Source organism: Somniosus microcephalus, chromosome 9 (assembly GCF_052327205.1).
Source record: "Somniosus microcephalus isolate GS21.2 chromosome 9, FLI_Smic_1.0, whole genome shotgun sequence".
Lineage (NCBI taxonomy): Eukaryota > Metazoa > Chordata > Chondrichthyes > Squaliformes > Somniosidae > Somniosus > Somniosus microcephalus.
In genome coordinates, this window is record NC_140995.1 from 71,369,415 (window position 1) to 71,396,491 (window position 27,077).

The 27,077-nt window shown below is 45.8% G+C and overlaps 1 protein-coding gene across 1 annotated transcript; it reads right to left on the bottom strand.

Moving 5' to 3' along the window:
- Positions 1–22: 22 nt before the first annotated feature.
- On the bottom strand, positions 23–26,510 carry epm2a (EPM2A glucan phosphatase, laforin). The gene is made up of 4 exons (XM_085996757.1): positions 26,126–26,510; positions 12,904–13,078; positions 5,928–6,169; positions 23–3,685 (listed from the first exon to the last, which is right to left on the bottom strand). The coding sequence occupies exons 1-4, from the start codon at positions 26,364–26,366 to the stop codon at positions 3,405–3,407; spliced, it is 939 nt and encodes a 312-aa protein (XP_085852883.1). The 5' UTR covers positions 26,367–26,510; the 3' UTR covers positions 23–3,404.
- Between the last annotated feature and the right edge of the window lie 567 nt (positions 26,511–27,077).

Here is a 27,077-nt window from a genome sequence, read left to right on the forward strand (position 1 = left end):
ATTATTTTCCTTTCCCCACCTCCCCCCCCCCCCCCCCCCCCCCCCCCCAGCATTGGTGAGGCCAACTGCTGTGCACCAACTACTGCTCTAGTTAAGACCAATTAACTCAATGTTAACATGGGACGGAGCTTGGTACTTCCCTAATCTGTATGACTAAATATCACTTGGCCTGGTAGAATTACCTACTGGGCTGTATGGGAGGTATATGAAGCATTAACTTCTGCATTTTAACTCTGTTGCAGAGTGTAACACCAAGCAGAGCGGTAGATCTCTTCACACTCGCTCTTATCAAGATTGCTTCTGCACCCTCCCTATGGGTGGGTAGGCGATTTGAATTAGATAGGTCATGGAGAACGCAGAGGCCAGGTGTACAAGCAACATAAGCACATAACTAGGTTAGATGTCAGGATGTTTCTCTTCACCAGGAGTCACTGACCTTGAACAAGTTGTCGGCTCATGCAGTGAGTGCGGATTTGCTGCAAATGGTCAGCAGGGATTTGGATAAGTTCCTGGCTGAGGCTGGTATCACTGAGTACAAATGGTAGGTGAGTTGTTGGGTGATGAGCCTCACGATCACTGGTCTTCTGAATTCATTTTGATTGTCCGTGGGGGTCGAAGTAGAACTTCCTGGAATTCTTTTTCCCTGAATTGGCCCAGGGTTTGTGGGGTTTTTTGAGATCGTCTGGCTGTTGGTGGGAGGAAGCATGGTTGGGGGATTGGGTCATGAAGCTTAATTGCAACATGTCTGTATGGACAGGCTCAATGAACCACCTGTTGGTCATTTTGTATGTTTGTAATCTCACTTCTGTTTCAAGTCTTAATATGGTTAATCTAGAGTTCTGTAATGTAATTGGCTTTGTTTTAGTAAACTTGAGCTCATCCAAAACTCCGCTACCTGTATTCTAGCACACACCAAGTCCTGTTCACCCATCACCCTCTGTGCTTGCGACTTACATTGGCTCCCTGTCTTGGCAATGCCTGAATTTTTAAAATTCTCATCCTCGTTCTCAAATCTCTCCATGGCCTCGCCCCTCCCCATCTCTGTAACTTCCTCCAGCCCTACAAACCTCTGAGAACTCTGCGTTCCTCCAATTCTGGCTTCTTGTACATCCCTGATTTTCCACGTTCCACCATTGGCGACGTGCCTTCAGCTGCCTAGGTCCTAAACTCTGGCATTCCCTCCCTAAACCTTTCCACCTCCTTTTAAGATGCTCCTTAAAACCTACCTGTCTTAATGTCTCCTTTTTGGTTCGGTGTCAAGTTTTGCTTAATAACACTCCTGTGAGGCACCTTGGGACGTTTTACTACATTAAAGGTGCAATATAAATGCAAGTTGTCGTATTAACTAGCACCATGGGCCTGAAAGCTGCCCCTTTGAGTTGGGGAAAGTGCATGGGAAAGAGGTAACAAAACTCAATTGCAAAAAGACCATGTGCCAGGTGCCTCTTGAGCATCCCCGATTATAATCACTCAACCATTGGTGGCCCTAAGCTCTGGCATTCCCTTCCTAAACCTTTCCGCCTCTCTACCTCTCCTCCTTTAAGACGCTCCTTAAAACCTACCTTTGACCAAGCTTTTGGTCACCTGCCCTAATTTCTCCTTATGTGGCTTGATGTCAAAATTTTGTCTTATAATACTCCTGTGAATCGCTTTGGGACATTTTACTACATTAAAGGTGCTATATAAATAAGTTGTTAATAGCTCAATGGGCAAGATTTCAAGCTTAGATAGTGAAAGTCTCACGAGTCATTTGATTTGTCCACAATTTATTACCTCAAAAAATACAACTTGGTTGTTAATATATACACACCACACGAATTATATATTTCTCCACTTGTAAGTTGCAGCATTGCGTATGGTCAGTTGATGATTTTAAAAATAAATATAAGATAGCAACAGAGTTGGAAGAAACTCGACAAACTCGATCCACAGCACCACCTACTGACCAGAACTTGCACCTATGCTGTTACAGGTATCTGTTTACATATAGGATTTCAATTCTAAAAATTTACATAGGCAATTGCAATGTTAACATGAAATGAAAGTAGGAAGTGTCCACATACACAAGATTTTTAATATGCTTTTTCTGAATAGTGGGGTCAAATATTCACTCCACTTTCTTTGATCTTTTTCTTATGACTCGGTATTGGCATGTGGATTTGTACTCATTAGTATAGATATGGCAATAGTAATCAAAATTAGCATAATTATAGCACATCATAGCATTAGCACACTGTTGCATTGCTATACTTTTTCAAAGACTTGTTGTTGCTCTCCTACAGGTCCCTGAATGCCATCTACCATTCCCTGGCTAAGAGGATGAAGAGAGAACCATCACACAGCCCTCCGGTAATGTCGCTGTACAACCAGCAACTGGGGTGCAGGACACAAAAGAGTAGCTACTAGCGACGTGCCATTTATTTTTCCTGTAGGAGGGTTGTAGGGCTGGAGGATGTTAGAGATAGGGATTTGAAAACAAGCACGAGGTGATAAATGTAAGATAGTAACTAATAAATCCAATCGGGAATTCAGGAGAAACTTCTTTACCCAGTGAGTGGTGAGAATGTGGAACTCACTCCCACAGGGAGTAGTTGAGGTGAATAGTATAGATAGATTTAAGGGGACGCTAGGTAAGCACATGAGGGGGAAAGGAAATGCTGATATGGTGGGAGGAGGTTCATGTAGAGCATAAACAGCATGGAGCAGTTGGGCCAAATGACCTGTTTCTGTGCTGTAGACTCTGTATCTGATACTGGGGTTTATGAATGTGAATCCATGTTGTATTCCACCATGTAGCGCAGTAGTACTCTTCTGTGATGTTGGTTTATTGATCTCTCAAGCTAAGTAGCTACCTGGTGACACAACTGATTGATGTCTAAACATTTGCTACTCCATGCTTGGCCCATGCTGAGTGAAGCCTGGATGTTCTCCACTGGAAGAGGGTGAAAATCACAGGGCAAGGCCCCATTATGCCATTTTTCATATACCTGAAATGCTGTGTGCCCCAGTGAGGATCTTGTGAAGGGAGTGGTGGTGGAGAGAAAGTTGTAAATAATTAAACAAGGATTATCCTGTCTTTGGGGTAGCTCATTAGCAGCAATCAGTTTCCATCCAGGACCCTTGGTTAATAATCACGGCCTGCTCCCAATGGTCAGTAGCTCTTTGAACTGCACCCGCGTATTTTTTCCCCACTGAATTAAAATAATTAAATCAATAGCTCTGACTGAACAATGGGAAGTATATTTAATGGAGATCTGAACTAATTCTTGGTGGTTGCAAGGAATTATCTGCTCAAAGCTGTTGGGCTACCATAAAATTAACATTAAACTGTGCACTCATTTTAAAAAGAAAACACAACTCACCCCCTATCTTTAAAGCTGGTCTTCCCAAGGTGTAATTATGGTCTAACAGTTGAGACACACGGAAGAGTGAATATGCCCAAATTTTTGATAAAATTCATTCTGGGCACGGATCAGAGCCTCTTCATCTATGTATACTGCAGGTCGCTTGGAGGTCACAAAGTACTGAACTTTCCGAAGACTCCATCCAATGATGTACATCAGGAACCCGCATACTGTGGCAGTTGATCTACCCACACCTGCATTACAATGGACGTAGACGGTGTGGCCGTTCTCCAGCAACCCATGAAGCAAGTAAACAGCCTGCGGCAACATCTTCACCCTACCTGATGTGAAACAAGCCAGAGAGAACAAAAAACATTAGAAAGTTTCTGTTGGCCATCCTGGAGAGATGTATGTTAGGCATCTTGGGGTGTTAAGGGTTAACTTTGTATCTTGGATTAACAGGCTTTCTGTTAGAAACAGGATGACTTTGAAGTGTGGTGAGGAGAAAGCATAGCTTGACTTGTGATATGTAAAGTGCTTGTGTAAGGAAATAAGTAATTAATAAAATGTAACTTTAGTTTTAGGGTAATAAAAGTTATGTCAGGAAGTCTTGTTTAAGGGAAGTGGTTTTGAAGTAAACAGGTACAAGTGTTACATGAATAGACTTTTTAGGGTTTGGGAATAGATACATCATACAGTCTTATCTATGACATTGTCCTTTAATGTAGTCAAAATAAAGGATCATGGTTTCCAACAGTATGGCCAAGTGCTCGAAAGATACAGAAAACAAAAAAGCCACTCTCTGTATACAGTTAAGGCTGATCACCTTTACTGTGTATCAATAAAGTCTGTTCTGTACACTCCACTACGAAGTCTCATGCCTACTCGAAACAGGGTGTGAACCAGAGGAGAAAGGAGGTTGACTGCTAATAGTTTCATCGGTTTAAAGTCATAACATTTTTCACTGGTTGAGAAAAGGACAACTTGGCTACTTTATAGTTTAACTGCAAGTGCAAAGAAGGATGCAATGGCTAACAAAAGGAAGACTTAAAATCTGTGTAGAACGTGTCATATTCAACCCAGAAAGTGAGTTTTTATTAACGGATCATTTTCCTAATGAAGCCTTCTATTAAATTTCATTATCATCAACCATTCTCTTAAGTCGTTGAACACAACAGAAGATTGTGGGAAGGGAAAACAGATTGTAAAAGTAAATGCTTTATTCACTTTAGGCACCTTATATTTTGAATATATGCATCAAAATTATTCATTGTGGCTGATCATAACCAGCAGTAATAGGAGTGCTACATGAGTTCATGGGACTTCTCAGAGTTATCACGGTCAGTTAGAGAATACAAAAAATATGCAGACAATTTCTTTACCCAGAGACTGTGGAACTCGCTACCACAGGGCGAATAGAGGGTTATGCTGACATGAGGAAGGATGGGAGGAGGCTCATGTGGAGCATAAACACCGGCATAGACCAGTTGGGCCAAATGGCCTGGTTCTGTGCTGTAAATTCTATGTAACCTGCATTTTACAGAAATCAATCAAAAATAAACCCTTCACTGACTCTGAACACATCTTAGAAAAATTTCTTTCTTAAATCCTTTCAGCAGTAATCAACACTCCCACCTCTCTTCCCCATAACATAACTTCTGACTCTCATGAAGGTAGTTAAAAAAAATACTGTACTGTTTCTTTCCCACCCTTCTATTACAAACAAAACTAAACTAAAGCAAGACTGTGTGTACCAGCACTGTGGTGAGTGTTTTCTCACAGTCCCAAATAATTCTCTCTCCAGGTGTATTACTCAGTAACAAAGACTAGGTTGCTGCATGTGCTCATATCTGATAAAATCAAACTTGAGAGAACATTTTATTTGTACCCATGCCAAATAACCAGAAGTATACTCTGCAACCTTTCATCAACCATTCAGATTAACTTTACTTCCCCGTTTAGGATTTTGAACGATCAAGGAACAGGATAAAAATACTCCACGGGTTTTTGGGAAATGAGAACTTTTAAAAGTGAATTTACTATAAAAAGTCGTATGTTGCTAAAGTGTGCTTGCCTCGATTTAAAAATATTCACAACAGAAAATGCTGGAAATACTCAGCAGGCCAGGCAGCATCCGTGGAGAGAGAAACAGAGTTAACGTTTCAGGTCTGGGACCCTTCATCAGAGGGAGGCTCTGTTGTTGAGTATATTCAAGATAGATTGATAGATTTTTGGATACTAAGGGAATCAAGGGATAAAGGCGGGAAAGTGGAGTTGAGGTAGAAGATCAGAAATGATCTTATTGAATGGCGGAGCAGAATGGCCTACTCCTGCTTCTTGTGTTCTTATCTCTGTAACCTCCTCCAGACCAACAAGCCTCCGAGATCTCTGCATTCCTCCATTTCTAATCTCTTCTCCCACTTTCTTCGCCACACCATTGGTCGCAGTGCCTTCAGCTGTCTAGGTCCTTAGCTCTGGAATTCCATCCCTAAATCTCTCTGTCTTTAGTCTCTACCTCTCCCTCCTCCTTTAAGATATGCTTTTGGCAGTAAGCAATGCTAGGCAAGACGAACACTCATTCACCTTCTGTACTCATATCCGGAGTTGGCATCCATAAATAAGCTAAGCCAGTGTCTCTGTACAGTTCCATCATGACTTCGGGTTTCATTGGTTCTGCTTTGCGGTCACATCCGCACGAATTGTGGACAACGTCCCACTCTGTCTGGAAGTTCATTACTGCAGTCACCCCCAGCTCGTGCTTGAGTTTGATGGTCACGTGTTCGATCTGTCGCGGACAGCTACCAAGCCAAATCCTGGGCAGAATCCTAGCGGGGATCAGAACAACGTCCAATTAATGGTGATAGTATTCTAGTTATGTCACACTTTTGGTTAAGATAACCTGCACAAGAAACTATGTCTAAGCAATACTTCCTATGTTGTATTTCCAGAAATACTTCCCAATATATGCTTTTTCAAAACCTCCATTCCATGGATCATTTCTACAGAGATGCAAGTGTCTTTATAGAAAAGATCCCCTGAACTGCTTTCGATAGCCTGAGTGGGTTGGAGAGGAATTTTCCAGAGTATTCTTTTCCCTTATTGGCCCTGGGTTTTTTCTCTTTTTTTGCAACCCCCAGAAAATTACATGATGGTGTACATGATCATGGTGTGGGGCAAGCTTGATGGACCAGCTGGTCTTTTCCTGCCTTTCAGTTTCAGTGTCAACTGTGGCTCAGTTGGTAGCACACTCGCTCTCTGAGTTCAGAAGGTTGTGGGTTCTAAATCTCATTCCAGGGACTTGAGCACGAAAATCTAGGCTGACACTCCCAGTGCAGTGCTGAGGGAGTGCTGCATTGTCAGAGGTGCCGTCTTTTGGATGAGACATTAAACCGAGGCCCCGTCTGCTCTCTCAGGTGGATGTAAAAGATCCCATGGCACTATTTCGAAGAAGAGCAGGGGAGTTATTCCTGGTGTCCTGGCCAATATTTATCCCTCAACCAACATAACAAAAACAGATTATCTGGTCATTATCACATTGCTGTTTGTGGGAGCTTGCTGTGCGCAAATTGGCTGCCGCGTTTCCTACATTACAACAGTGACTACACTTCAAAAAGTACTTCATTGGCTGTAAAGTGCTTTGAGACATCTGATGGCCGTGAAAGGTGCTATATAAATGCAAGTCTTTATATATTCGTATGACATTGGCTGCTTGTAATAAAAGCACAGCAACAGCAAAGTTATTTCATACCTTCCCTCATTTAAGATGCCCAAGTTCTTGCATCATTCCTGTTCCACCTCACTTTGTAACTGACCAGTAGGAAGTGCACAGAAATGGAGTGGGGTGATTCCCCTTATCATTTTTCCTCCTTTCATTCTGCACCTCTGCTGACAGCATAGCTGAGATTAAGACCTCACACTGAGGACACAAACTTATGTCCTTCAACCCCTTGTGTGCATTTTTAAAAATACATAAAGCAACAAAATGTAAATGCTCTTGTGTATGATTCATTTCCACTGAATTCAGTGCACTGATTTACTGTGGAGCTAATATGCCAATCAATCAAGCTATATAATTGCAAGTTGTTTCTTACGGAACATGGATTTTTGGAAAGCGTTTGACAAAGTACCACATAGAAGGCTGGTTAACAAAATTGAGGCTCATGGAATAGGTGGGTCAGTGGCAGCTTGGTAAGGACTTGGCTTAAGGACAGAAAACAGCGAGTTGTGGTAAATGGTTGTTTTTCAGACTGGAAGATGGTAGACAGTGGTGTTCCCCAAGGGTCAGTGCTGGGGCCACTGCTTTTTTTGATATATATAAATGACCTCGATATTGGAATACAGAGTAGAATTTCTAAATTTGCCGATGACACCAAACTTGGGGGTGTGGCAAACAGTGATAATGATACCAATCGACTGCAACAGGACATAGAAAGGCTAGCAGAATGGGCAGACAAGTGGCAGATGGAATTTAATACAGAGAAATGTGAGGTGATGCATTTTGGCAGAAGGAACAGGGAGAGGCAATATACACTTAATGGCACAGTTTTAAAGAGTGTGCAGGGACAGAGGGACCTGGGAGTTAATGTGCATAGGTCCCTGAAGATAGCAGGACATATTGTGAAAGTGGTTAACAAAGCATATGGGATCTTGGGCTTCATAAATAGAGGTACTGAGTACAAAAGTAGAGAAGTTATGCTGAACCTTTATAAAGCACTGGTTAGGCCACAACTGGAATATTGCGTCCAGTTCTGGTCACCACACTAGGAAGGATGTGAAGGCCCTTGAGAGGGTGCAGAGGAGATTTACCAGAATGGTTCCGGGGATGGGGGATCTTAGCTACAAGGACACATTGGAGAAGCTTGATTTGTTTTCATTAGAGCAAAGGAGGTTGAGGGGTGATTTGATAGAGGTGCACAAGATTAAGACGGGTTTGGATAGGCTAGACGGGGAAAGGCTGTTCTCACTAGTTGACTAGGGGACACAGATTTAAGGTTTTGAGCAAGAGATACAGGGCGGATGTGAGGAAAACTTTTTTACACAGCGAGTGGTGATGACCTGGAATTCACTGCCGACGGAAATGGTGGAAGCGGAGACACGCAATGTTTTCAAGGGGAGACTGGATAGGCACTTGAGAGAAATAAACTTGCAGGGCTACGGGGATAGAGCGGAGGAATGGGACTGAGTGGATTGCTCTACAGAGAGCCGGCACGGACTCGATGGGCCGAATAGCTTCCTTCTGTGCCGTTATGACTCTATGAACCACAGCCTTTAATACACTCCCTTTTTTATTGAAATATATTTTACTTTTATCCTGTTTCCCCCAATTTTCCCTTCCATTTAATGTAAGATTCCATTTTTATCTAGATATAATTTGCTGTTTTTCCCGTGAACTACCTTTGCCCTCAACTTTTCTTTGTCCTGTTTTATTCTATTGTGGTCACTGTTTCCCAAATGTTCCCCAATGTTTGGAGTGCCAACTTGCTCTACTTCATTATCCAGAACTAGGTCAAACAGTGCTTCCATCCTTGTTGGAGTAGCAACATTTTCATTGAGAAAACTGTCTTGAACACATTGCAAAAAATCTATTTCACCAGATAACTAGTCACCTGCAATTGTAACTCACGCCCCTCTAATGTGTCTGCAAATTTCATGCACAACTTCCTTTCCACTGCGTGATGATTCAATATACTCCCAGTAATGACGACTCGGGTGAGGGCGGTCGCTAGCAAGGCTACAACACCATGGACAAGGTGGTTGCTCAAAGAGGGGAGAGAACAGAGTGCAAGAACACAGTGGAAATAGATCATCAGATGGTAAAAACCACTTCTGTAATCGTCGGCGTGAGTGAATTAGCTTCCAGATTCCAGGGACACAAAAGGGGTATAGCAGAGCAGGTGCAGAAGCTCCTTGAGAGGGAGGAAGATCAGATGGAAGTTATAGTTCATATTGGAACCCATGACAAAGAGATTAGGATTCAGGTCCTGCAAGAAGAGTTCCTGAAGTTAGGACGCAGGACCTCAAAGGCCGTAATCTCAGGATTACTACCAATACCACACACTAACCAGTAGAGGATTAGCCAGATTAGGGAAGGTAAATGCATGGCTAGAGATGTGGTGTAGGAAGCAAGGGTTCAGGTTCCTGGGGCATTGGGTTATGTTCTGGGGCAGGAGAGATGGGATGGCCTAAACCTGAACAGAATTACAAAACACGAAAAGGACAGGAAAATGTCAGTTGGTTCATCAGGTCTGCCGTGTCCACCATTTAACCCATACCTCCCCATCAATACACCCATCTCCTGGAAGAGCTAAAACAACAGAGAAAAAACCTAAAGAGGCCACAGTGTGACTCAAATGGGAGAAGGAAAAAAATGTCACACGAGTGCAGTTGGGAATGCTCTTCTGAGGTAGGGGCTGAGGCATGTTGTTGGGTAGAGGGATGTGCACTTGACCTGGGAGAGCTTGGCGAAATGGATGGAGTTCCATTTTCCAGCTCTAAAAGCCCTTACCATGTTGAGCACCAAAATGTAAGTTAAAGAAAGTTATAATTGTACGTGATTTTAATTATTCAAAGATAGACTGGGATAGGGAAAATGTTTGTAGTGGGAAAGGGGAGGTTTTTCCAGTTTGTCCAGGACTGTTTTTCTCGATCGATATGATCCTACTCCAACAAGCAAATGAATGCAACTTAATCTGGTTCTGGGTAATGAAGAGCAGGAAGTAAGCTACCTAAATATCGGAGAACATTTGGGAAACGAGAGCATGATATAATTAGGTTCAGTGTAAGAACAGAACAGGGAAAAAGAAAAGAGCAAATTATAGTGAGATAAAAAAAGGACTTTGCCCAGATTAAATGGAGGGAAAAAGTTGACAAATACAACCATTGATCAGCAATGGTAAATATTTAAACAGGAGATGGAAAGGGGACAAATCAAGTATATCTAGTAAGGGAAAAAAGGAGGTCTGTGGAAGGTTGGGGCTCCAAGGGTGAATAGAAACATAGAAAAATAGGAGCAGGAGTAGGCCATTCGGCCCTTCGAGCCTGCTCTGCCATTCAATATGATCATGGCTGATCCTCTATCTCAATACCATATTTCCGCTCTCTCCCCATACCCCTTGATGCCTTTTGTATCTAGAAATCTATCTATCTCCTTCTTAAATATATTCAGTGACTTGGCCTCCACAACCTTCTGTGGTAGAGAATTCCATAGGATCTCCTCATCTCAGTCTTAAATGTCCTACCCCATATTCTGAGACTGTGACCCCTCGTTCTAGAGCACCCAGCCAGGGGAAACATCCTCCCTGCATCCAGTCTGTCTAGCCCTGTCAGAATTTTATACGTTTCAATGAGATCCCCTCTCATTCTTCTAAACTCTAGTGAATACAGGTCTAGTCGACCCAATCTCTCCTCATACGACAGTCCTGCCATCCCAGGAATCAGTCTGGTGAACCTTTGCTGCACTCCCTCTATGGCAAGTATATCCTTTCTTAGGTAAGGAGACCAAAACTGCACACAGTACTCCAGGTGTGGTCTCACCAAGGCCCTGTATAACTGTAGTAAGACATAATGGCTCCTGTACTCAAATCCTCTTGCAATGAAGGCCAACATACCATTTGCCGCCTTAACTGCTTGCTGCACCTGCATGTTTGCTTTCAGTGACTGGTGTACAAGGACACCCAGGTCCCTTTGTACATCAGCATTTCCCAATCTAGCACCATTTAAATAATACTCTACCTTTCTGTTTTTCCTACCGAAGTGGATAACTTCACATTTATCCACGTTATACTGCATCTGCCATATATTTGCCCACTCACTCAACTTGTCTAAATCGCCTTGAAGCCTCTTTGCATCCTCCTCCCAACTCCCACTCCCACCTAGTTTCATGTCATCAGCAAACTTGGAAATATTACTTTTGGTTCCTTCATCCAAATTATTGATATATATTGTGAATAGCTGGGGCCCAAGCACTGATCCCTGCAGTACCCCACTAGTCACCGCCTGCCACCCCGAAAAAGACCCATTTATTCCTACTCTCTGTTTCCTGTCTGTTAACTAATTTTTAATCCATGCCTGTATATTACCCCCAATCCCATGTGCTTTAATTTTGCACACTAACTTCTTATGTGGGACTTTATCAAAGGCCTTCTTAAAATCCAAATACACCACATCCACTGGTTCTCCCTTATCTATTCTACTAGTTACATCCTCAAAAAAACTCCAGTAGGTTTGTCAAACACGATTTCCCTTTCATAAATCCACGTTGACTTTGTCTAATCTCGTTGATATTTTCTAAGTGTCCTGTTATCACATCCTTTATAATATACTCTAGCATTTTCCCTACTACTGATGTTAGGCTAACCGGTCTGTAGTTCCCTGTTTTCTCTCTCGCTCCTTTTTTAAATAGTGGGGTTACATTTGCCACCCTCCAATCTGCCGGAACTGTTCCATAATCTATAGAATTTTGGAAGATGACAACCAATGCATCCACTATTTCCATGGCTACCTCTTTTAGTACTCTGGGATGCAGCTCATCAGGCCCTGGGGATTTATCGGCTTTCAGTCCCATTAATTTCTCCAGCACTATTTTTTTACTAATACTAATTTCCTTTAATAGGAAGATCAGATCAAATTTCAATCTTGGAAAAAGAAGCATTTAGCACTTAACAGGGCAAATATAAAGAATATAGGAATGCTGCAAAAAGAGGAGAGTAGAAAGGTTAAGAGGGGAATTAGCAAAAACAATAGGCAATAAAAATATTGTTTTATAAGCACATTAAAAGTTAGATTATAGTCATGGTAGCAGTAGGACCATGAAGAGACGAAGGAAGCAAGCTTGCGGTGGAGACTGAAGGAATGAAAGGGATATGGAATTAGGACATTACCAACCGAGTCGTTATGATCTGGAATGCACTGACCACATTCCTTCGGCAGGTGCAGCTTTGGAAGAGGTATGCTGGGAGGACATTTAGCTGTTATAAAGATGGCGCCTATCTTCTGTTTCCCTGCACAGCTGAGAGATCTACAGGGCTAGAACAAAGGAAGCCTGTGGCTTAATCCCTTATCAGTGAAAGCTCTCTGTCTGATACAACTTCTAATTCCCACTGACTGACTGGACATTGCTAAAACACCTTTATCCAAAGTTAAGCAAACTTGTATTACATTTTTCATCCTTCCAACAGAAACTCTGACTTTGATAAAAGAACTTATAAATCCAATTGTGAATTCAGGAAGAACTGCTTTACCCAGAGAGTGGTGAGAATGTGGAACTCGCTACCACAGGGAGTGGTTGAGGCGAATAGCAGAGATGCATTTAAGGGGAAGATAGATAAGCACATGAGAAAGGAATAGAAGGATATGTTGATAGGGTGAGATGAAGAGGGGTGGGAGGAGGCTCGTGTGGAGCATAAACACCAGCATGGAGCAGTTGGGCCAAATGGCCTGTTTCTGTGCTGTATAGCTAAGTCATTCAATGTATGCATGTAAGACTAATCCCTAACCTGCAAGCAACCCTATGGTAATCTGCAGCACTGTCAGGCAGAACAACAAGATTAGGCTGGTTTACCTAGAGTAGTGCATGGCCTGGTGATCAGCGATGTTAAAGTAGAAATCAGTAGTGTGCTTCATCTCATTTGTGCACCCACTGTCCTCGATATAATGTCCGACAGGAAGACAGTAAACGTCATCCACCAAATTGCTGTCGTCGTATTCGCAGCAGCGATCATGTAATGGCCCATTTCCTAAAAAGGACAAAGTAAATTCCTTTTATTTGGGTTGTGCAGTGTTTGCAGAAATCAATCGTTGCCAAGGATACAAGGTAGTGAGGGAGCGCTGCACTGTTGGAGGCGGCATCGTTTGGATGAGATGTTAAACCGAGGCTCCGTCTGCCCTCTCAGGTGGACGCAAGAGATCCCATGGTACTATTTCGAAGAACAGCAGGGGTGTCCTGGCCAATATTTATCCCTCAATCAACATCACTAAAACAGATTACCTGCTCATTATCTCATTGGCTATAAAGTGCTTTAGGAGGTGCTGAGGTTGTAAAAGGTGTTGTAGAAATGCATGTCTTTCTTTCTACAAGTCTCTCAGATCCCTCTTTCATAAATACTTCACTTTTACATTGATGGCTCATTCTGATCACCTTTCTGGTTAAGCAGATTCATCGCACAGCTCCTCACCCAGCCCTTGTGACACTGGACTTCATCAAGAAAAGCTGAACAGACTGGGGCTCTCTTATCTGAAAAAAGAGAAGGCTGCAAAAGCATGATGGGCTGAATGGCCTCCTTGTGCGCTGCATCATTCTATGAAGGCTAAGGGGTGACCTGATAAGATAATGAAAGCGTTTGATAGGGTAAACATAGAGAAAATGTTTCCATTTGTGGGGGAGTCCAAAAAGAGGCCCTAAATATAAGATAGTCACTAATAAATCCAATAGGGGATTCAGGAGAAACTTCTATACACAGAGAATGGTGAGAATATGGAACTCACTACAACAGGGAGTGGTTGAGGCGAGTAGCATGGGGAAACTAGATAAACACATGAGGGAAAAATGAATAGAAAGTTCTGGTGATAGGGTCATAGAGTCATAGAGTTTTACAGCACAGAAAGAGGCCCTTCGGCCCATCGTGTCCGCGCCGCCCATCCACCCCTGTCCTGTCTAATCCCATTTTCCAGCATTTGGTCCATAGCCTTGTATGCAATGGCATTTCAAGTGCTCATCCAAATGCTTCTTGAATGTTGTGAGGGTTCCTGCCTCTACCACCCTTTCAGGCAGTGAGTTCCAGATTCCAACCACCCTCTGGGTGAAAAAGTTCCTCCTCAAATCCCCTCTAAATCTCCTGCCCCTTACCCTGAATCTATGCCTCCTTGTTATTGACCCCCCTACTAAGGGGAAAAGTTCCTCTTTATCTACCCTATCTATGCCCCTCATCATTTTGTACACCTCAATCAGGTCCCCCCTCAGCCTTCTTTGCTCCAAGGAAAACAACCCCAGCCTGTTTAGTCTTTCTTCATAGCTGAGGCGCTCCATCCCAGGTAACATCCTGGTGAATCTTCTCTGCACCCTCTCCAAAGCAATCACATCCTTCCTATAGTGAGGCGACCAGAACTGCACACAGTACTCCAGCTGTGGCCTCACCAGCGTTTTGTACAGCTCCATCATAACCTCCCTGCTCTTATATTCTATGCCTCGGCTAATGAAGGCAAGTATCCCATATGCCTTTTTAACCACCTTATCTACCTGTTCCGCTGCCTTCAGAGATCTATGTACATGCACACCAAGGTCCCTCTGACCCTCTGTACTTCCTAGGGTCCTACCACTCATTGTGTATTCCCTTGCCTTATTTGTCCGTCCAAAATGCATCACCTCGCACTTTTCAGGGTTAAATTCCATTTGCCACTTTTCCGCCCATCTGACCAACCCGTTTATATCGTCCTGTAGCCTGAGGCTTTCCTCCTCGCAATTTACTACCAGGGTGAGATGAAGTAGGGATGGGAGGAGGCTTGTGTAGGACATACAAACTGGGCTGTTTTTAAAAAAATTAGTTTATGGGATCTGGGCGTCGCTGGCAAGGCCAGCATTTATTGCCCATCCCTAGTTGCCCCTGAGCAGGTGGTGGTGAGCTGCCTTCTTGAACCTCTGCAGTCCATGTGGTGAAGGTATGTTAGGGAGGGAGTTCCAGGATTTTGACCCAGCGACGATGAAGGATCGGCGATATACTTCTAAGTCGGATGATGTGTGACTTGGAGGGAACCCTGGAGGTGGTGGTGTTCCCATGCGCCTGCTGCCCTTGTCCTTCTAGGTGGAAGAGGTTGTGGGTTTGGGAGGTGCTGCCGAAGAAGCCTTGCCAAGTTGCTGCAGTGCATCTTATAGATGGTACACACTGCAGCCACAGTACGCCGGTGGTGGAGGGAATGAATGTTTAAGGCGGTGGATGGGGTACCAATCAAGCGGGCTGTTTTGTCCTGGATGGTGTCGAGCTTCTTGAGTGTTGTTGGAGCTGCACTCATCCAGGCAAGTGGAGAGTATTCCATCACACTCCTGAATTGTGCCTTGTAGATGGTGGAAAGGCTTTGGGGAGTCAGGAGGTGGGACACTCACCGCAGAATACCTAGCCTCTGACCTGCTCTTATTGCCACAGTATTTATGTATCTGGTCCAGTTAAGTTTCTGATTAATGGTGACCCCCCAGGATGTTGATATTGGGGCATTCGGCGATGGTAATGCCATTGAATGTCAAGGGGAGGTGGTTAGATTCTCGCTTGTTGGAGATAGTCATTGCCTGGCACTTCTGTGGCGCGAATGTTAACTGCCACTTATCAGCCCAAGCCTGAACGTCGTCCAGGTCTTGTTGCATGCGGGCATGGACTGCTTCATTATCTGAGGAGTTGTGAATGGTGCTGAACACTGTGCAGTCATCAGCGAACATCCCCATTTCTGACCTTATGTTGGAGGGAAGGTCACTGATGAAGCAGCTGAAGATGGTTGGGCCTAGGACACTGCCCTGAGGAACTCCTGCAGCGATGTCCTGGGGCTGTGATGATGGCCTGTTTCTGTGCTGTATATTCTGTGTAATTCTATTTGATGATGAGCAGATCATCTGTATTTTTTTTAGTGATGTTTGTTGAGGGATAAATATTGGCCGGGACACTGGGGAGAACTTCCCTGCTCTTCTTCAAAATAGTGCCATGGGATCTTTTACGTCCACCTGAGAGAGCAGACAGGGTCTCAGTTTAATGTTTCACCCGAAAGAGAGCTACTCTGACAGTGCAGCACTCCCTCAGTACTGCACTGGGAGTGTCAGCCTGGATTCTGTGCTCAAGTCTCAAGTGGGGCTCGAACCCACAACCTTCTGCCTCAGAGGCGAGAGTGCTACCCACTGAGCCACAGCTGACACTCGCACTGAGTTTAGGTCAGAAAAGAATTATGCAAGTGAATGAATCAAAGAATCTTACAGCACAGGAGGGGGCCATTCGGCCCATCGTGCCTGTGCCGGCTCTTTGAAAGAGCTCTCCAATTAGTCCCACTCCCCTGCTCTTTCCCCATAGCCCTGTAAATTTTTCCTTTCCAAGTATTTATCCAATTACCTTTTGAAAGTTATTATTGAATCTGCTTCCACCGCCCTTTCAGGCAGTGCATTACAGATCACAACAACTCGCTGTGTAAAAAAAAATCTCATCTCTCCTCTGGTTCTTTTGATGATTATCTTAAATCTGTGTCCTCTGGTTACTGACCCTCCTGCCACTGGAAACAGTTTCTTCTTATTTACTCTATCAAAACCCTTCATGATTTTGCACTAAAAATGTTTTCAAAAATCATTTTTCCCCCCAAAGAATAATGTCCATTTATCAGCTCAAACTGCAGCCACTTTACACTGGACAGCTCAGTGTCTGTGCCCAGTGTCAGTGCCCAGTGTTTGTCTGTGCCCTGTGTCAGCCAGTTACCAGTGTCTGTGCCCAGTGTCTATCTGTGCCCTGTGTCAGCCTGTTACCAGTGTTAGTGCCCAGTCTGTCAGTGTAAATGCCCAATGACAATGCCCAGTGACAATTCCCAGTGAGTGCTCAGCGACAGTGCCCAGTCTGTCAGTGATCAGTGTCAGTACCCAGTGACAATACCCAGTGTCAGTGCCCAGTGTCTGTCTGTGACTAGTGTCAGCCAGTTACCAGTGTCAGTGCCCAATCTGTCAGTGCCCAGTGACAGTAAGTGCCCCAGTGCCCAGTGTCTGTCTGTGCCCAGTGTCTGTCTGTGCCCCGTGTCAGCCAGTTACCAGTGACAGTGCCCAGTGCCCTGTGTCAGCATAGAAACATAGAAGATAGGAGCAGGAGTAGGCCATTCGGCCCCTCGAGCCTGCTCCGCCATTCAATGCGATCATGGCTGATCATCCAAATTCAGTACCCTGTCCCTGCTTTCTCCCCATATCCCTTGATCCCCTTAGCCTTAAGAAATATATCTAACTCCTTCTTGAATATATTTAATGAATTGGCCTCAACTGTCTTCTGTGGTAGAGAATTCCACAGGTTCACCACTCTCTGGGTGAAGAAATTCCTCCTCATCTCAGTCCTAAATGGCTTACCCCTTATCCTTAGACTGTGACCCCTGGTTCTGGACTCCCCCGCCATCGGGAACAGCCTTCCTGCATCTAGTCTGTCTAGTCCTGTTAGAATTTTATAAGTTTCAATGAGATCCCCTCTCATTCTTCTAAACTCTAGCGAATATAAGCCAATAATATGGGGCAGTGTTCTGGTGACTAAATAACCTTTTATTGTTCTTTACTTATACTCTATAATTATACTGTATCATGAAGATGATGAAAACATTTCTGCTCTGTGGCTAATTATTTGTGATCTAACTAGTTACTAAGATTTCAACATCCTAGAAGCATTAGGAACAAGGTGGATGAATTAGTTGTGGAAATAGAGGTAAACAAGTATGATTTGATTGGGATTACAGAAACGTGGCTGCAGGGTGGGCAAGGCTGGGAACTTAACATCCAGGGATATACAATATTTAGGAAGGATCGGCAAAAAGGTAGGGGAGGTGGGGTAGCATTGCTGGTAAAGGAGGGGATTAATGCAATGGAAAGGAAGGATATTAACTCGGATGAAACGGAATCTGTATGGGTAGAAATGAGAAATAGCAAGGGGAGGAAAACGTTAGTGGGTGTGATATATAGGCCTCCAAATAGTAATATGGAGGTGAGGGAAGGCATAAAAAGGGAAATTAGAGAAGCGTGCGATAAGAGCACAGCTGTCATCATGGGTGACTTTAATTTACATATTGATTGGACTACCCAAATTAGTAAAAATTCTGAGGAGGAGGAATTCCTGGAATGTTTTCGGGACGGTTATCTGGACCAATATGTCGAGGAGCCGACTCGAGATCAGGCCATTTTAGACTGGGTATTGTGCAATGAGAAGGGACTTATCAGCAATCTTCTTGTACGAGGCCCCTTGGGTCAGAGCGATCATAATATGATCGAGCTCTCAGTCGAGATGGAGAGTGAGGAAATTGAATCAGAGACTAAGGTCCAGAACTTAAATAAAGGGAATTACGAGGGTATGAGACGGGAATTGGGTAAGATTGATTGGGTGGTGTTTCTGGGGGGATTGACAGTGGATAGACAATGGCAAGCATTCAAAGATAGAATGGAAGAATTCCAGAACATGTTTATACCGGTTTGGCATAAAAATAAACCTAAAAAGGTGACTCAACCGTGGATAACGAGGGAAATTAGGGACAGCATAAAATCAAAAAAAAGGGCATATCAACTGGCAAAAAAAAGCACCAGACCGGAAGATTGGGGGCAGTACAGGATACAGCAAAAGAGGACAAAGGGATTAATCAGGAAGGGGAAAATAGAATACGAAAGTAAACTTGCAGCAAACATAAAGACAGACTGCAAAAGCTTTTATCGGTATATCAGGAGGAAAAGACTGGTAAAATCCCAAGTCGGTCCCTTGCAGTCCGATTCGGGAGAATATATAATGGAGAATAAGGAAATGGCAGACCAATTAAACTCATACTTTGGTTCTGTATTCACAAAGGAGGACACAAATAACCTCCCAGGAATATCGGCAAACATAGGGACTAATGAGAGGGAGGAGCTGACAGAAATTAGTATCTCTAGGGATATGGTGTTGGGTAAGTTGAGGGGACTGAAGGCCGACAAATCCCCGGGGCCTGATAAACTACATCCTAGGGTACTTAAGGAGGTGGCCCTGGAGATAGCAGATGCTCTAAGGATCATCTTCCGGAACTCCATTGACTCGGGAACAGTACCCGTGGATTGGAGGGTAGCTAATGTTACCCCAATATTTAAAAAGGGGGGTAGAGAGAAAGCAGGGAATTATAGACCAGTAAGCCTTACATCGGTTGTGGGCAAAATGCTAGAGTCCATTATTAAGGATAAAATAGCGGAGCACTTGACAAATGGGGAAAGGATCGGACAGAGTCAACATGGATTTACAAAGGGTAAATCGTGTTTGACTAATCTGCTGGAATTTTTTGAGGAAGTAACTGGTAAAATAGATGGGGGAGAGCCAGTGGATGTGGTGTACCTTGACTTCCAGAAAGCCTTCGATAAGGTTCCACACAAAAGATTATCATGCAAAATTAAGGCTCATGGGATTGGGGGCAAAGTATTAACGTGGATAGAGAACTGGCTGGCGGATAGAAAACAGAGAGTTGGAATAAACGGCTCGTTTTCGGAGTGGCAGGCAGTGACCAGCGGGGTGCCGCAAGGATCTGTCCTGGGACCCCAGCTGTTCACAATATATATAAATGATCTGGATCAGGGAATTGGATGCAATATTTCCAAATTCGCTGACGACACTAAACTAGGAGGAGGGGTGGGCTCTGATGAGGATGTCAGGAGGCTACAGTGCGATTTGGACAGGTTGGGGGAATGGGCGGATACGTGGCAGATGCACTATAATGTGGATAAATGCGAGGTTATCCACTTTGGGGGTAAAAACAGGAGGGTAGATTATTATCTAAATGGCAATAGATTGGGAGATGGGGAAGTGCAGAGGGACCTGGGTGTTCTTGTGCACCAGTCACTGAAGGAGAGCATGCAGGTGCAACAGGCGATTAAGAAGGCAAATGGTATGTTGGCCTTCATATCAAGGGGGTTCGAGTATAGGAATAGGGATACCTTACTACAGCTGTACAAGGTGCTGGTGAGACCGCATCTGGAGTATTGTGTACAGTTTTGGTCGCCCCATCTGCGGAAGGATGTTCTTGCCATGGAAAGAGTGCAACGGCGATTCACCAGGCTGATACCTGGAATGGCGGGAATGACCTACGAAGAGAGATTAAATAGTTTGGGCTTGTACTCACTGGAGTTTAGAAGATTGAGAGGGGATCTCATCGAAACATATAAAATTATGGACAGGCTGAATTCAGAGAGAATGTTTCCAATGGCCGGGGAGCACAGAACCAGGGGCCACAGTCTAAAAATAGCGGGCAAATCATTTAAAACAGAGATGAGGAAGAATTTCTTCACTCAAAGAGTGGTGAGCCTGTGGAATTCCCTGCCACAGAGGGCTGTGAAGGCTAATTCAATAAATATTTTCAAGAGAGAATTGGATATATTTCTGAAGGCTAAGGGGATTAAGGGTTACGGAGAAAAGGCGGGGACGGGGTACTGAACTGGTAAGATCAGCTATGATCTCAGACGAAGATCAGCCATGATCTCATTGAATGGCGGAGCAGGCTCGAAGGGCCGAATGGCCTACTCCTGTTCCTATCTCTATGTTTCTATGTTTAATCGACCCAATCTCTCTTCATACGTCATTCCTGCCATCCCAGGTATCAGTCTGGTGAATCTTCGCTGCACTCCCTCCATGGCAAGAACATCATTCCTCAGATAAGGCGACCAAAACTGCACACAATACTCAAGATGTGGTCTCACCAATGCCCTGTACAACTGCAGCAAGACATCCTTGCTCCTGTACTCGAATCCTCTCGATATGAAGGCCAACATACCATTTGCCTTCTTAACCGCCTGCTGCACCTGCATGCTTACCTTCAACGACTGGTGCACATGGACACCCAGGTCCCATTGCACTTCCCCTTTTCCCAATCTATTGCCGTTCAGATAATAATCTGCCTTCCTGTTTTTGCCACCAAAGTGGATAACCTCGCATTTATCCACATTATACTGCATCTGCCATGCATCTGCCCAATCGCCCAACCTGTCCAAATCGTACTGGAGTTTCTCGGCATCCTCCTCACAGCACATACACCCACCCAGCTTTGTGTCGTCTGCAAACTTGGACATATTACATCTAGTTCCCTCGTCTAGATCATTAATATATATTGTGAATAACTGGGGTCCCAGCACCGATCCCTGCGGTACCCCACTAGTCACTGCCTTCCACTCGGAAAAAGACCCGTTTATTCCAACTCTTTGCTTTCTGTCTGCCAACCAGTTTTCTATCCAAGTCAGTACCTTACCTCCAATCCCATGTGCCTTAACTTTACACGCTAGACTCTTATGTGGGACCTTATCGAAAGCCTTCTGAAAGTCCAAATACAGCACATCCACTGGTCCTCCCTTATCTATTCTACCAGTTAGATCCTCAAAAAATTCCAGTAGATTAGTCAAGCATGATTTACCTTTTGTAAATCCATGTTGACTTTGTCCGATCCTGTCACTGTTTTCCAAGTGCTCTGCTATTACATCTTTTATAATGGACTCTAGCATTTTCCCCACTACCAATGTCAAGCTTACCGGTCTATAATTCCCCGCTTTTTCCTCTACCACCTTTTTTAAATAGTGGGTTTACATTAGCTACCCTCCAATCCATGGGAACTGTTCCAGAATCTATAGAATTTTGGAATATGACCAGCAATGCATCTACTATTTCTAGGGCCACTTCCTTAAGTACCTTAGGATGTAGATTATCAGGCCCTGGGGATTTATCGGCCTTCAATCCCGTCAATTTCCCTAACACCATTTCCCTACAAATACTGATTTCATTCAGTTCCTCCCTATGTTCCCCGACATCTCTGGGAGTTTATTTGTGTCCTCCTTTGTGAAGACAGAACCAAAGTATGTATTTAATTGGTCTGCCATGTCTTTGTTCCCCATTATAAATTCCCCTGATTCTGACTGCAAGGGACCTACGCTTGACTTTACCAATCTTTTTCTCTTCACATATCTACAGTCAGTTTTTATGTTCCCTGCAAGCTTACTCCCATACTCTTATTTCCCCCTCTTAATTAATCCCTTTGTCCTCCTTTGCTGAATCCTAAACTGCTCCCAATCCTCAGGTTTGCTGCTTTTTCTGGCCAATTTCTATGTCCTCTCCTTGGATCTTATGCTATCCCTAATTTCCCTTGTTAGCCACGGTTGAGTCACCTTTTTTGTTTTATTTTTATGCCAAACAGGGATGAACAAATTCTGTAGTTCATCCATGCAATCTTTAAATGTTTGCCATTGCCTATTCACCGGCAACCCTTTAAGTAACATTCCCCAATCCGTCCTAGCCAACTCGCGCCTCATACCATCATAGTTTCCTTTATTTAAATTCAGTACCCAAGTCTCTGAATCAACTACTTCTCTCTCCATCTTAATGAAGAATTCTATCATATTATGATCACTCCTCCCCAAGGGGCCTCGCACATTTAATCCTTTCTCATTACATAATACCAGTTACCAGTGTCAGTGCCCAATTTGTCAGTGACAGTGCCCAGTGTCTGTCTGTGCCCTTGGCAGTGCCCAGTGACAGTGCCCACGACAGTGCCGTGTCAGTGCCCAGTGACTGTCTATGCCCAGTGTCTGTCTGTGCCCTGTCAGCCAGTTACCAGTGTTAGTGCCCAGTCTGTCAGTGTAAATGCCCAGTGACAATGCCCAGTGACAATTCCCAGTGAGTGCTCAGCGACAGTGCCCAGTCTGCAAGTGTCCAGTGTCAGTATCCAGTGACAATACCCAGTGTCAGTGTCCAGTGACAGTAAGTGTCCAGTGTCTGTCTGTGGCCAGTGTCTGTCTGTGCCCTATGTCAGCCAGTTACCAGTGTCAGTGCCCAATCTCTCAGTGCCCGGTGACAGTGCCCAATCTGTCAGTGCCCAGTGACAGTGCCCAGTGTGTCAGTGCCCAATCTGTCAGTGTCCAGTGTCTGTCTGTGCCCCATGTCTGTATGTGCCCTGTGTCAGCCAGTTACCAGTGTCAGAGCCCAATCTGTCAGTGCCCAGTGACAGTACCCAGTGTGTCAGTGCCCAGTGTGTCTGTGCCCAGTGTCAGCCAGTTACCAGTGTCAGTGCCCAATCTGCCAGTGCCCGGTGACAGTGTTCAGTGTCTGTCTGTGCCCATGACAGTGCCCAGTGACTATGCCCAGTGTCTGTGAGTGCCCAGTGTCTGTCAGTGCCCAGTGTCAGTTCCCAGGGTCAGTGCCCAGTGTTTCAGTGCCCAGTGTCTGTCTGTACCCAGTGTCAGCCAGTTACCAGTGTCAGTGCCCAATCTGTCAGTGCCCAGTGACAGTGCCAGTGTCTGTCTGTGCTCAGGGTCAGTGCCAAGTGTCAGTCAGTGCCCAGTGCCCAGGGTCAGTCAGTGCCCAGTGTCTGTCAGTGCCCAGGGTCAGTGCCAAGTGTCAGTCAGTGCCCAATGACAGTGCCCAATGTCTGTGCCCAGTGTCTGTCTGTGCCCTGTCAGCCAGTTACAAGTGTCAGTGCCCAATCTGTCAGTGCCCGGTGACAGTGCCCAGTCAGTGCCCAGTGTGTCAGTGTCCAATCTGTCAGTGTCCAGTGTCTGTCTGTGCCCCATGTCTGTCTGTGCCCTGTGTCAGCCAGTTACCAGTGTCAGAGCCCAATCTGTCAGTGCCCAGTGACAGTACCCAGTGTGTCAGTGTCCAGTGTGTCAGTGCCCAGTGTCAGCCAGTTACCAGTGTCAGTGCTCAATCTGTCAGTGCCCGGTGACAGTGCCCAGTCTGTCAGTGCCAGGTGACAGTGCCCAGTGTCTGTCTGTGCCCATGACAATGCCCAGTGACTATGCCCAGTGTCTGTCAGTGCCCAGTGTCTGTCAGTGCCCAGTGTCAGTATCCAATGTGTCAGTGCCCAGTGTTTCAATGCCCAGTGTCTGTCTGTACCCAGTATCAGCCAGTTACCAGTGTCAGTGCCCAATCTGTCAGTGCCCGGCGACAGTGCCCAGTGTCTGTCTGTGCCCATGACAGTGCCCAATGACTATGCCCAGTGTCAGTGCCCAGTGTCTGTCAGTGCTCAGGGTCAGTGCCAAGTGTCAGTCAGTGCCCAATAGGTCAGTGTCCAGTGACAGTGCCCAATGTATCAGTGCCCAGTGACAGTGCCTAGTGTCAATCAGTGCCCAGCGACAGTGCCAATGTGTCAGTGCCCAGTGACAGTGCCCAGTGTCAGTCAGTGCCCAGTGACAGTGCCCAATGTGTCAGTGCCCAGTGACCGTGCCCAATGTGTCAGTGCCTAGTGACAGTGCCCAGTGTCTGTCATTGTCCCAGTGTCAGTGCTCAATGTCTGTGCCCTGTGTCTGTGCCCAGTGACATTGCCCAATGTGTCAGTGCCCCAGTGTCTGTCAGTGCCTCAGTGTCAGTGCTCAATGTCAGCGCCCAGTGTCTGTGCCCCGTATCTGTCTGTGCCCAGTGACAGTGCCCAATGTGTCAGTGTCCCAGTATCTGTCAGTGCCTCAGTGTCAGTGCTCAATGTCAGTGCCCCATGTCAGTGTCCAGTGTCTGTCTGTGCCCAGTGTCTGTCTGTGCCCTGTGTCAGCCAGTTACCAGTGTCAGTGCCCAATCTGTCAGTGACAGTGCCCAGTGTCTGTCTGTGCCCATGAGAGTGCTGTGTCAGTGCCAGTGCCCAGTGTCTGTCTGTGCCCTGTGTCAGCCAGTTACCAGTGTTAGTGCCCAGTCTGTCAGTGTAAATGCCCAGTGACAGTGCTCAGCGACAGTGCCCAGTCTGTGTGTCCAGTGTCTGTATCCAGTGACAATACCCAGTGTCAGTGTCCAATGACAGTAAGTGCCCAGTGTCTGTCTGTGGCCAGTGCCCAGTGTGTCAGTGCCCATGACAGTACCCAGTGACTATGCCCAGTGTCTGTCAGTGTGTAGTGTCAGTGCCAAGTGTCTGTCAGTGTCAGTGCCCAATCGGTCAGTGCCCAGTGACAGTGCCCAGTGTCTGTCTGTGCCCATGACAGTACCCAGTGACTATGCCTAGTGTCTGTCAGTGTGTAGTGTCAGTGCCAAGTGTCTGTCAGTGCCCAGGGTCTGTCAGTGCCCAGGGTCTGTCAGTGCCCAGTGTCAGTGCCTGTCAGTGCCCAATGTGTCAGTGCCCAGTGACAGTCAGTGCCCAGTGACAGTGCCCAATGTCTGTCTATGCCCTGTGTCAGCCAGTTACCAGTGTCCAGTCTGTCAGTGCAAGTGCCCAGTGACAACTCCCAGTCAGTGCCCAGAGTCAGTCAGTGCCCAATGTGTCAGTGCCCAGTGTCAGTCAGTGCCCAGTAACAGTGCCCAATGTTAGTCAGTGCCCAGTGACAGTGCCCAATGTTAGTCAGTGCCCAGTGACAGTGCCCAATGTGTCACTGCCCAGTGTCTGACTGTGCCCAGTGTCTATCTGTGCCCAATGTCAGCCAGTTACCAGTGTCAGCCAGTTACCAGTTTCAGTGCCCAATCTGTCAGTGCCCAGTGACAGTGCCCAGTGTGTCTGTGCCCATGGTCAGTGCCCAGTGTCAGTGCCAAGTGTCAGTCAGTGCCCAGGGTCTGCCAGTGCCCAGGGTCAGTCAGTGGCCAGGGTCAATGCCCAGGGTCAGTGCCAAGTGTCAGTCAGTGCCCAATGTGTCAGTGCCCAGTGACAGTCAGTGTCCAGTGACAGTGCCCAGTGTCAGTCAGTGCCCAGTGTCAGACAGTGCCCAATGTGTCAGTGCCCAGTGTCAGTCAGTGCCCAGTGACAGTGCCCAATGTGTCAGTGCCCAGTGACTGTGCCCAATGTATCAGTGCCCAGTGTCTGTCAGTGCTCCATGTTTGTGCCCAGTGTCAGTCAGTGCCCAATGTCAGTGCCCCAGTGTCGGTGCTCAATGTCAGTGCCCAGTGTCTGTGCCCAGTGACAGTCTGTCATTACTCAGTGTCAGTGCCCAGTAAGTGCCCCAGTGTCTGTGTGCCCCAGTGTCAGTGACAGTGCCTAGTGTCTGTCTGTGCCCAGTGACAGTGCCCAGTCTGATAGTGCCCAGTAAGTGCCCCAGTGACAGTGCCTAGTGTCAATGCCCAGTGTCTGTCTGTGCCCAGTGACTGTGCCCCAGTGTCTGTCTGTGCCCCAGTGACAGTGCCCGGTACCTTCCCAGATGAACTGGCCGTGGATCCGTTTGGCAAACTTGAACCAGAACGTGTCCCTGCTGGGTTCCTGCAGCAGAACCTCTGCAGTCCAGTAGGAGGGCTCGTTCACCGCGCTCCCAGCCGCTGCCAGCGGCACCGCTCGCTCGGGGTCCCAGTGTCCCAGCTCCGGCCTGGATCCGCAGACAAACAGCTGGACATGGCGGTCCTCCAAGGTCACCACCACCCCAAACCTCAGCAACATTGCAGGCCCCGCTTCAAGCCCACAGCTGCCTTCCGCAAAGTGTCCCACTGCAATGGGGAGACGTGAAACCAGACACCGGGGCAGTGAGCTCCCAGCCAGCCTCAGCCTCAGCCTCCCTCCCCGGCACTCATTGGGCTGCCTGTGCGGCGTCAACTCAAGCAAGCAGCGAATGGGCTGTGAGAGAGCCGGTGGTTGGGTCCCACTCACTGCCCAGCCACCCAAAATAGACCCAGAGCATTTCCAGCCAGAGACACGGGGAGGACACATTCACTGCCAGGTCACACCAGCTGCTCAATACTCACTACAAGTCACTTTACTGTCTGTCTCCCTCTCCAAACTTTACTCTCTAAATAGTACTGTCTCACTCAACCAAATTTAATCTCCAAATTTTGCTCCCTGACCTTTGCTCTCGCTGTCCAAATGTTGCTGTTTACAGATGCAGCTCCAGGAGATGTTGATCAAGGAAAGGTGCATGGAATAATGTACAGTGAGCAGCAGCATAGGAGGTCACCTTGTAGAAGTTAGTAACTCGTGAGTTCTGCAGAAAGTGGAAGGATTAAATACAAAGAAGGTTCCTGTGCCAGACGGGATGTATGTTAAAGGAATTAAAGGAAGAAATGATTGATGCTTTAGCTGATACTTTTCAGAGCTCAGTAAATAGTGAAGGTAATTCTTGGGGAACTGAACAATGGCAAATGTAGTTCCATTGAA

Excerpts from the sequence above, each read along its gene's own strand:
- epm2a (XM_085996757.1), bottom strand. The coding sequence starts at position 26,366 with ATGTTGCTGAGGTTTGGGGTGGTGGTGACCTTGGAGGACCGCCATGTC. Across the intron at positions 13,079-26,125 it reads CGGCCAGTTCATCTGGGAAG|GAAATGGGCCATTACATGAT; the intron begins GTACCGGGCACT and ends TGTCCTTTTTAG. Across the intron at positions 3,686-5,927 it reads TCCGGATATGAGTACAGAAG|GTAGGGTGAAGATGTTGCCG; the intron begins GTGAATGAGTGT and ends GTTTCACATCAG.